Source organism: Hakea prostrata, chromosome 2 (assembly GCF_041222555.1).
Source record: "Hakea prostrata isolate BN-2017 chromosome 2, UWA_Hpros_2, whole genome shotgun sequence".
NCBI lineage: Eukaryota > Viridiplantae > Streptophyta > Magnoliopsida > Proteales > Proteaceae > Hakea > Hakea prostrata.
Genome location: NC_142601.1, coordinates 14,088,066 through 14,099,920, shown reverse-complemented (window position 1 = coordinate 14,099,920; position 11,855 = coordinate 14,088,066). Strand labels below are relative to the sequence as shown.

The 11,855-nt window shown below is 36.9% G+C and overlaps 1 protein-coding gene across 2 annotated transcripts in view; it reads left to right on the top strand.

The window, feature by feature from the left end:
- The first annotated feature begins 484 nt into the window (after positions 1–484).
- Positions 485–11,855, top strand: part of LOC149023852 (uncharacterized) — a 35,889-nt gene continuing 24,518 nt past the window's right edge. The window contains exons 1-4 of one of the 2 annotated variants that reach the window (XM_089142852.1): positions 485–696; positions 5,840–5,878; positions 5,987–6,082; positions 6,162–6,257. In XM_089142852.1, coding sequence (XP_088998978.1) covers positions 5,852–5,878; positions 5,987–6,082; positions 6,162–6,257 — 219 coding nt within the window. In that variant the 5' untranslated portion in view covers positions 485–696; positions 5,840–5,851. Of the gene's footprint in view, positions 697–5,839; positions 6,083–6,161; positions 6,258–11,855 lie in introns of those variants that run through there. The other variant, XM_089142851.1, reaches the window with a different exon arrangement.

Below are 11,855 nucleotides of genomic sequence, written 5' to 3'. Positions count from 1 at the left end.
CCAGTAGGCTTCAATGTGCTGCTTTAATGCTTTTGAAACGGACAATATTTACCAAAAAAATTAAAAAACACACGCACACACCAAATAGGGGGGTTGGGCCCACTTGGGACCCATTGAAAAAAAATTCTCATTTTTTTTCAATATTTTTAGGACTTCACTAATGTACTCCATTAACAGAAAAATGATCCATACACAAAAAATAGAGGGAGTAACTTGGGAGGAGTAAGTTGAGTAGTTAAAAACATAATGGGAAAATGACGATGGTACACAAGAAACTCAAGAGATTTTTTATTTTTAAAATTTTTTTGGATAAAGACTCAATAGAAATTTACTCAAAAACAAAGAAATACTTTAACAGCAGGGGCTGATATCGGGCAGATGCCAAAACTGCAAACACCAGAGGTTCAGAAAGGAAAAAATAATAAAAGAAAAAAAATAAAGAAAAAGAAAGAAAAAAAGAGGAAACTGGGATTAGTGATTTTTTTTTGGTAAACGTGATTAATGAACTTGTCTGTACAGGAAGGTGCTCTGAACGCCCATGCACTGCCACTCTCGTTCCATTTCCATTGCTGACTGTTTTTGCCTCTTCACCAAAACGGAAACCCTCACCGTATATGTTCGTCGGAGTTCTCGCCGATCCTTGCCGGAAGACCAGCATTGTATCTTTACATCGCGTATGATTCTTGTTTAATCATTGTGAGTCTCTCTATCTCAGAAACATTCTTTTTTTTCCTTAATCTCGTTGCTTCGTTCACACATTTTTCTGCTTCCATTTCCGCTTGCGAGCTTTCTTCCCTCTTCTAACTAACTAACCCTCAATTCAGAGGGGAAAGAACCCTCTGTAAATTGTCGTGCGCTTTTAAGTTCACCTACTTGTATGTGCTTCACTTGTTTCTTTATAAACGCTCTTGGATGCGGCAATTCTTTTCTTATTATGCTTCTGAGAGAAATAGCTGTGTGATGCAATGGAGCTCTCTGTTAACTGTGTGTGTTTTCATTTGTCTTTATTTTGTTTCCAATTGAGTGTGATTCAGTAATCTTTGAGTAATTTCCTTCTCCGCCCTCCATCATTAGTTGATATGTATTTGTGAGGGTTATGGGTGATTTTGGTGCAAATTCTGTTTTTATTGGGGGGAGGGATTTTGCGGCGGAGCTAAAATATTTTATTTTTGGTTATGTGTAAATTTTGTTGGACGATCATGCATTTCTTATTTAGCTGGAATGTCTGAATTCAGTTTTGGCTTTCCCTGGCATTTCATGGGTATACTGAACTAGAACTGGTATAATCCAATTGGGTTTGAGAATGGTCTGGTTTGTTGTATGTAATCTATCTATAAAGCTAAAGTAGTCCATCCAACTTACCTGAAAGGCAATCCTTAATATCCCCCACCGTTACCGGATGCTATGACTAGGGTCCAGTAAAGATTCCATTTATCGCATAGTCATTGTCTAGCATGATGAATCTGCGATACAAGTTTGATACAATTACAGTTCATATTTTGAACTGTCCATATATTGGATACTATGAGAGAATGGAAAGGAACTTACTGATGTCTTCCCACTATGTATCGTGTTCTGTTCAGATCTCAAATGTTTTAAAAATAATTTTAGTTATGCTAACTACAAATTCATAAAATTTATGCAAAATCATCTGCATTTGGTTGTTGGGATAAGGTTATGGCTGTTGTCGTTGTTGTTGAATCTGCATTTGGTTGTGTCCTATTTAATATCATGATTGATATATAAGAACTTTTAATAAAAAAATTTACATTCACTGTATAATTAAGAATTCAATGTGGATTCTAACTAATGACCCTTCCATTTGAAGGAAAATTGATGAAAGTGATGCTGGAATTTCTGAAAATTGAAAAATGCTTTATACCACCGGATGTATCGAAAATCATGGGCAACTTAAACTGTGAACATTGCAATTTGCTAGTTGAAATGTAAATCCAACTTTGCAATTGCTATTGGTGAAATTGCCCTCTAAAGACATATGGCAGTGTGATAGTGTCAGTGTATTGCTTCACATTTATTCTCTTTGGAGACTTATATTTTGATGAGGCTTATATGCTTCTTTGAAATGGATACATATTCTGGCATTCTTCAAAATGTACAGACATTACTGAGACCAAAGAACTCTTCTACAAGGAGCGAAAAAGCTTTCTCCACCCAGGAGCAAAAGCCCCACAATGAAAAGAATCAAATAAAATAGAGTCCAAAAGTGACTTAGAAAAGTAGCCAATCAGTCTCAGGTTTTAGTGCCAGGTGCTAATCTCGAAACTTTTCTCTTCCCTTTTGTCCCTTGTGGCACGTCCTAATACACTAGTCTCCCTTCTCCATTTTTGCTGACGTGTTCATCACCAAAACCCCCATAACCAAAAAGGACTATAAAAGAAAAAGTCTCTCTGTTCCATTAATTCGTTTATTTCTTTACACGAGAATGGCAGAGAATGCATGCTTTCAGGTTTTTTAGATGGTGGTGTCTTCTACTCTGATGGTGAGTGGAAAAAATCTGTTTGGATTATCAACCTTACCTCAAGAAAGGATTAATATCAGGTTCAACACAATTTATTTGCTGAACTTTACTTATTGACCATTTTAGCTTCTTCTTCTTCTTCTTCTTCTTTTTTTAATTTTTAAATTTTTTTTAAAATTTTTAATTTTTATATAATTATGATTCTCTACCATTTGGTACTTTGGTTTGATGTATTGTTGTAATTTTGTCAAATTTCTTCCTAGATTTCTCTTCTCGATAGTTCTAGTTGAAGTTATTGGGATGTAATCAGGTTTGATTTGAATATGTTCTTCCCTTATTCGCTGGGAGCTTACGTTTGAGATTTTTACAAGAGATCTTAAATGACTTTTGGACAATCAGGACGATTTATTGATTCTGTAGATAAACTAAATTTTAGCTTATCCAAGCAGCACTTGTGGAAGATATGCCAGCAGTATTTCAACTGTCTGATCTCTTCTTCGCTTGAAAGCTGAGGCAGACATGTAACTAACTTAACTAATTTGCTCGCTGCTGACAGGAGCTTTGCTGTTCATCTCTTATTGTTGGCAGTAAAGATGAACTGCGGCAGAAATTTTGGGGTCTTCATAACCTAAACAATGGATATGAGTAAAGGATTAGGGAAGTTGATGGGGAAACCTTCCTTGTCTAGTTCCTCTTTTTAAATTAATAAAAAAAACTATTTCTAAATTATATAACATGGCTTTTACAAGAAGGGCAACTTGGTCACAACAAAATTATTTTAATGTTTTATTGTCTCTGGTTAATGGCATGGGTGTTTTTGTTGATGTTTTGGAACCTTGAGGTGCATTTGCAGTTTTGCAAGTTTGAGGTGTCTTTTTGTATTCTGATAAGCCTTGTAGGATCCAAATTAAAAACACCCAAGAAATAACAAGAGAAATCGAGAAAAAGAGTTTTACACAAGGAGCCATAGTTGTCAAAGTGGCAAGGCAACCAAAGCGATTGGGGGCTCCAACTAGGTAATTAGGCGACAAAGCGGCGACAAAACAGCGCCTAAGCGGCAATAAGGCGACCAAAGCGGTTGGGTAAAATTTTTTCAATATAACTACTTTCTATAATAAGCTCAAATATTCAATAGTCATACTCATAAAAATAAAAATAAAGGCATTCAAGAATTATAATTATGAAAAATTATTCAGAAAAAGAACACAAACATAAGTTTATCTCATCAAACCATGGTTGTCAAAGCATTCGTCTAGGTATTTATTGATTCATTGATTTTTTATGTTGAGTATGGCTTATGCTTCATATTCTATTGCCAACGGGCATGGGGGGGGGGGGTCCCACTCACGGAGCAAAAAATAGGTTCTATGTCACTTTGGGCCTTCAAGTTCCTTTGCAGATTGGGCGTCGATTAAGCGGTTCAAAACAAAGCGGTTGAAAAACCGCTTTGCCGCTTAGGCGGACGCCTAAGGTGCGCCTAGGCGAACGCTTTGACAACCATGCAAGGAACCAAAGAAGACTTCGGCCATTATAGAAGAAAAAGGGGAAGGGATTGCACCTGTCTGTCCATTTCTTTGACACCTACCACCTGATGCATTTAAACTTTCTCAGTTTCCTACAAATGGTGGTAAGGCCAAGGGTTCAAGACACAGAAGAAAGCTCATAAGTGAGCTATGAGCTTGAGCTTTGAGCTTGCATTATGTTATTCTCTTCAAGGGTTTGAGAATGTTAGTTGCTATAGGGTGTACAAGGGTATGTGGTTCTGGATACAAGATTAGGTTTGGGTTTAATCCAAATATTGTTGCTTGTACTTCCATTCTCTCTATTCTCTTATAATGCAGTTCCAATTATGCACATAGAGAGGCATAGCTGTATCAGATAAGTACTAAAATCTGTGGGCTTTTGTTGTTTTTGTGCATTATCACTTTGTGCTCACTGGGGCCCTGCGCAGTTACTATTCAAATGAGACTATTCATAGTTACCATGTATGTAACATTATTGACAGTCCTGTTCATGAGCTGTCATATTTTTTTCAGTTTTCTTCGCACAAGGTGGGAAGGGTTATCATTTTTACTGGCAACAAACTTTTCTTCTCCAGAGTAATTCTAGATTATCTTTCTAATAAAAATTCTGTCAGCTTTTAATAGGTCTAGAAAGACCATATGTGGCCTCGTTTCATCTTTCAATGAGTATCCTGAATAGGAAAATAACTTGCATTGTTGGATCTTTCTGGCATAATTTTGAAACAGTAGTTTCCTTTCTAAGATGGGATTCAATAACACTGTGTTTGGTTTGATGATTTTCAAAATGTAAGTCTTGAGAATTACAATTCTGAATTAAGAAAACTGTTTGGTTTCGATGAATTAGATTCTTTTAGCAATCATCCTAATTCTTTGTTTACACATGCTTTCTAAAAATCTTGACTCTAGAGAATCATCATTCTCAATTTAAAAAAAGAATCACCCGACTCTTGAAAACGAGACCTAGTAGCAGCCGCAACTCAGGACAAAAAATCCCTCCTTTGAGCTCAGGTATGTGCGGCTCGCTCTCCCCCTTTCTCTGTCTGGTACTCAGATGAGATTTCTATGTAACTTGTCTTCCTTTCTTCCTCTGCGTTTCATCTGAGACCCTGAAGAATCTGATTCTAGGGTTGTTCAATCATTTGATAACCCAAGTCATTCTTTGATAAATTATCACTATGAGTTAGACTCAATAGAATTGGATCCGTAATTTTTTTCCGTTGTTAAGGTGGATAACTGAACCAAGAAATATAGTTGACTGTGAAAGTACAGTTCTTGTATAAGCCATCATTGAACTACTGTAAAATTAGCAATTTTGGTATTCATTCCAAGCTCAATTTCCAAATTAAAAAAAAAAAAGAAGGAAAAATAGTCAACGAAATCACTTTACAAAAGTGAATAATACCCTTTGTTGCTGCTGTTGGTTGACTGAATTCTAAATAGTGTCATTAGATTCTCACTGATTATTCTGTTGCAGAAGATGGAGTTTAGTGATTTCCATCATAATTGGTTAATGAGAATTGAATAGGAAGAAGGTATGTATAGTATAGGAAACCAAATCACATCTATAGATCTTACTTTCCGCAAAATAGTTCAATGTGCTGTCCGAATGCTCTAACTTATATTGAAACAATTTGTTATTTTGGCCTTAGTTTTTAGGGAACATAATGGAAAAAAATGCACATTGAATTGGTAACGTAACACTGCATAAACGACCATCTGAGTTTTATTTTTTGTATATGTAAATTTCCTGGCTGTAATGTGAACTCTTGTATGTTTTCCTTTCACAAGTTGGCTACATTAGATTTTGAATCACTAAAAATTTGTTCTTTGCTGGCAGTGATAATTGGCCATGGCACCTCGAGGTAGACCTAGAAAGGTTAATCTCGATCTGTATTTCCAATTTTTTTTTCCTGTAGTTTTTTGAATTACTTAACATTTCATGTGTCCTTCTCACCTTTTTTCTGGCACTGAGAAAACGTTGCAGGTAGGTTTGAAACGGATGGATGCAGCCATAGATGCTCTTTGTCAACTAGGTTTCTCCAGGGTTTTAATCCGTAAAACAGTGAAGTCTCTCTTAAAGGTTTGCTATTTTCTCTTAATACTTTTGATTGATTGAACCTTCGTATTATCTTCCGCAAGTGATTTGGATTTCTTTCCAGGTTTATGGAGACTCGGGGTGGGTTTTCATTGAAGAGGATTCCTACAAGGTAGTTATAGAGAATATCTTGGAAAATGAGGAAGAATGTCTACAGGAGGTAATCACTCAGATTAATGTTTTCTAATTTTTTTTATTGTTGTGCGTCCTGGAACTTGGAAAATGCCAAGGCTTTTATTTTTTATTATATATATATATATATATATATATATATATAATTCACAATTTACTCTGTTTTCTTGTTTCTCATGTTTTCCTTTTTTCTTTCTGATTACCTGACTCACAAGTATCAATCTGGAAAAGCATTTCATTTGGAATGACATGGAGGGAAACAAAAAATTACCTTCTAGTTAAGTTGGGTAAGGTCACTTACTGCCGTGAACTCAGAGGTCTTGGTGTTAAGACTTATTTGGCAAGTGGAGTGAGCCCTGTCACGTGTAATGGCTGCGGAGTATTGGAAATAAGCATAATAGCTTGGGAGTGAGGTGATAACTTCCAAACATGGAAAAGCAGACCAATGGAAAAAAGATCTGATGGTGAATTGAGCCCATAGTGCAAGCATTTGTTGCTAAGTCAGCCTAAAGGGTGTGTCCGCCTTTATAGAAAGTGAATACTGGCTGGAATGTTTAGGGGACCCAAGGCCAGCCATCTAAAGGACCTTTTGATGCAGATCCAACACCGACTTGGTCTATTTTCCTTTGAAATGAACCTTGGATTGATAGATATAGGTCTTGGGCCTTTGTTGAATATGTTTGTGTGGTCATGACTCATGAGCCTATTCTATGGGCCCAAAAGTTCAACATCTAGTCAATTACGAAAATATATTAGCTTATTAGCTTAGCTGGTCTAATTATGTAAATTCTACCCCAACTTAAGTTTTAAGGGCAGTAGAGTCTTTTTCTTTATGGTATATTCATTATTAAGAGTCTAAGTTAGTTTCTATTTTCCTAGTTTATATCAGTTTCTAAGTCCTAATTTTAGTGGTGGAATCATAAATAAAATGCATTCTACAAGAGATGGTATAATCGTAATATTGAATTGAAATAGAGACAGAAAAAGTGAGTAATTGGTATAGTGTGTATTGGAAAGGGCAAACTTGGAAACAGGTGAAAAAATAGGAAGCAGGATAAAAAGAGAAGGGATGAGTAGTATGATCAGAGAAACTAAATAAAAGGATAAAAAAGGAATTGGAGGGTTTGAGTGGGGGTTACAGCTGGGGTTTGGGCTTTCTTTCTCAAACTAGTGGACAGTGCACAATGACCAAAGTTGAGGAAGATGATGGGACTGATCTTCTGCCGCCAGAAAAGCGGAGAGAACTGGAGTAGGAGGATCTGCAGCTTGCTGCTATGGAGGAGCTGTGTGCTAGGAGTTCGGGACTTCGACTATGACGGCTGACAGAGGATGCCTGTGTTGAGTGCTGTAATATATACGTTATGGATCCTCTGCCACTTGTTTTTCTCTTCATACTTATTTTAGTCTTTTGATCTCTCTATTAGTGTTCACTTTTTCTTTTCTTTTCTTTTTTTTTTTTGGAGGGGGGGGGGGGAGTTACACATACTCCCTTGAGGTATGGTGTAATTTCATTTTCACCTATCAAAGTTTCATAATTACGTGTACTATCCCCTACTTTCCCAAATAATTGACATTTACACCCAAACTGTTAAAAACTTGAGATGGAAAATTTTTGTAGTTTCAGTTCTTAACCAAAATGCTCTGTTGATATGCAAGCCTTATCTGGCTTTGGCACCTGCAACTCCTTGCATTTCTCAGGTCAGGTTCAATGCCAATCATAAATGCTGGCACTTAGTCAATTGTCATCTCTCTCACTCCCACCCTTGAGATAGATGATTTGTTTGGTTTCTCCTTTTCGGTCATCTGCTATTTGCTTTAGGAACCTCTGCTACTGAAACAAAAAAGCCACCTCCTTAGCAAGGCCAACAGTAATGGAGAGCGGATCTTCATCTGCTGAGGATCTTCTTTACTTGCACCAGCTGAAGATGATAAATCACAGTCTGTTAGTCAGATTGAAATTTGAAATAAACCTGCATAATCCCTCTTAAAAAGACCTCCTCTGCTGTTGTTAATCTAAGTTAGAACCCTTCAGAACCCTTCACAAATTCGGCTTTTGCTTTTGAAAGCCCCTTTGGCAACCTAATGAATGGTATGCTGTGTTACCTTGTGGCCCCTTATGGATTCAACCGTCGATTTGGGAAAACCCACAAGTGATACTGAAACACATCACATCATAATACATTATCCATTATCCATACTGAAGCACTCAAGAACATAATTCAATCAAGAGACGAAGGTGGGAGAGAGGTATCGTGTGTGTCCTCTCCTCCTCTTGTAATTCTTTATTTATAATAGAGAGATACAGTCCTATACTATTTAGGAAAGTAAATCAGTCTAAATTAAAACAAAATTAACCAAAAACTAACATCCCAAAACTGCTCTGACTTGCGCTACAAGAAACTTGTGGCCCAAATATTGGTTCGACACCCCCTTTCAAGTCGGAGCATATACATTACCAAGGCCAAGTATGACAGATCCAGATTTGAAGGAGGGTCCATAAACTGCTTTAGTATAAATCTGCCAACTGATCATGTGATCGGACTAGATGGGTAACAATGGTGCCTTTTTGTACTTCATCTCAAACAAAATGGAGATCCACTTCAATATGCATAGTGTGCTCGCTAAAGACGGGATTTCTAGCTACGTAGGTTGCTGCTTGGTTGTCTAAGAATAGTTTCATAGGTTCTTCCATTCTAAATCCAAGTTCCTGTATAAGCCCCTTAATCCAAAGTAATTCTAACACTGTATGAGCCATTGCTCTATACTCAACCTTCTGCATTAAAAAGCATCACCCGTGGTTTGTTTCTTGCTCCGCCAAGTGATGAGATTTCCACCAAGGAAGGTACAATAACCTATGGTAGATTTTTGATCATCTGCTGAACCTGCCTAGTCTGCATTTGAGTATACTTGAACTTCAATACTTGCATTGGGTTTGGAAATTAACTCTTTTCCTGCATGCAGCTTCCCAATGTTTTTTCTTAGGTTTTTGCATATACCTACTCACCACCCCCATTGCATAAGAAATATCTGGTCGTGTGACCATTAAATAAATTAACTTTCCCACAAGCTGTCGGTATCTATGGGGGTCTTCATTGTCCTCCTCCTCCTCATCATCATCAAGGCTAAATTTTCCATCCATTGGGGTGTCAATTGGTTTACACTCAAATTTGCCAGTTTTAGCTAGTAAATCAAGGACATATTTTCTTTGGGAGAGGCTCATTCCTTTTGATTTCTCACCAACTAAATTCCCAAAAAATAGGTTAGTTGGCTCAAGTCAGTGATCTGAAATTGCTGCTATAAATAAGTTTTCACTTTATTAAGGCCTTCCCTATCATTTTCAGGTATGGTGATGTGGTCCACATAGACAACTAAAACCACAATTTTCTCTCCTTCCTTCTTTACCATCACTGAATGATTTGAGTGGCATGTCCGGAAGCCAAATTTTGAAACTATGGAAACAAACTTATTGTACCATGCTCTTGGTGATTGTTTTAAGCCATAAATGGAGCGATGGATTTTACATACCTTGGTAGCATTCCCCCTCTGAGCAACATACCGAGGAGGTTGCTCCATATACACTTCTTCTATAAGATCACCATATAGAAATGTTGTTTTGATATCTAACTAGTACAAGGGCCATCCGAATTGGCAACAAGTGAAAGAAGAATGCAAACTAAATTCAATCTTGCCATTGGTGAGAAGGTCTCAAAATTGTCTACACCATATGTTTGGGTATATCTTTTGGCCACAAGATGCGCTCTCAAGCACTCAACTGTCCCATCAGCATGGTATTTAACTATATACACCCATTGACACCCTACAATTTCTTTTCCAGGAGGTAGGTCCATTAATGTCTGAGTATTACAAGAATGCATAACAGCCATCTCAATGTCCATCGCAACCTTCCAGCTAGGATTATTTAGGGCTTCAGTTACGGAAGTGGGTATAAGGTGATCATTAAGGGATTTATCAAGGACTTGATAGGCCGAAGGTAAATAAGAGGTAGCTACAAAGTTGGCTATGGGGTAGGCAATATTGGCTGTATTTTTCTAAGTGCAAAATCTTTTATACTTGCAAAGAGCGATCGTTAGGTCCGTAAAACTATCAACAACAAGAAGTACATTCGATGCCGGTACATGTGAGTGATCATTCTGCCTGGGACCATCTTCCATTTTCTTATTTCTTTGATTAGTCCGTATAGGAACCGGAGGTGTCTCAACCGGTGCCAGGTGGCTCATCAGGTATACATATTATAGGAAAAGGAAGATCAAATATTTCAAAATCAGGTTGGGAAAAATAATATGGAGTATTTTCAAAAAAGCTAATATCTACAGAAACATATTGACGACAAGCAATAGGGTCAAAACATTTATAATCTTTTTGGGTTTTAGAATAACCTAGAAATATACGTTTGACAGCCTGATGACTCAATTTATCTGATGGATGAAAAATATGAGCAAACAAATGCACCCAAAAATTCGAGGTGAGAGTAATAGGGGATAATCCGGATAAACCGCTTGAAAGGGGATTTTGTTTTGAAGAACTAATGAGGGCATGCGATTAATCAATATACAGGTGGTTAAAATAGCATCCCACCAAAACCTTTTGGGAACGTTCATGTGCAACAAAAGTGATTGTGTAACCTCTAGGAGGTGTCAATTTTTCCACTCGGCGACTCCATTTTGTTGTGGAGTGTTAGAGCGACTTGTCTGATGGATGGTCCCTTTTGAAGCATAGAGCATAGAGATCTCATTCTGGCACCCTAGAGCACCGACAATTTTTTAATTGTTTGCCCGGGTCTGATGTGATCCCCCGAGCATAGGCTGAGATCTCATTCTTGGCATACTCTAGAGCATTATCTGACCAAAATTTTTTAATTGTTTTGCCAAATCGTGTTTGAATTTCTGTAAAAAATGGTTGAAAAATCATCATAAATTCATATTTGGATTTTAGTATATATATATATAACCATGTCATTCGAGAATGATCATCAACAAAAGTCACAAAATATTCATAACTGAATCAATTTGAAATCTTACAAGGACCCCATAGGTTCAAGTGCACTAAATAAGAAATTTTTGGACTACTAGAAACAGACAAAGGAAGGGAAGTTTTAACTCGGAAACTTCTCATTCAAGAGATGTAACATCTTAGCAAGAGGGAACTACAAGTCTAAGTTTTGATAAAGATAAGTGACTTAAACATCTATGCCATTGTAGGGCACTTGGTTCTGATATAGAATTAGCAGCAATAGAATTTAAGGCAGATGATTCCAGGTAGTATAATCCATCTCGTTCATGTCCTAAACCAATCGTTTTCCCTGTCCTATTGTCTTGAAACTCACAGAAAGCTCGATTAAAAACAATAGTGCAATAAAAGTCACAAGAAAGCTTACTAACCGATAAAAGGTTGACAAGAAAATTGGGTATGAAAAGTACAAATATTAGGGTGAAATTGAGATAAGGAGATACTTCTCCAATTCCCATGATAAATGTAGAAGTATAAGCAGGTTTTGGGCTGTTTTACTGTTCACATGAACAGTAAAATGAGCAGTAACATGAACAGTATTATGCTAGTGATGCTACTCTACTTTCTATTTCTAATGTAAGAAAGCATAGTTTCTATT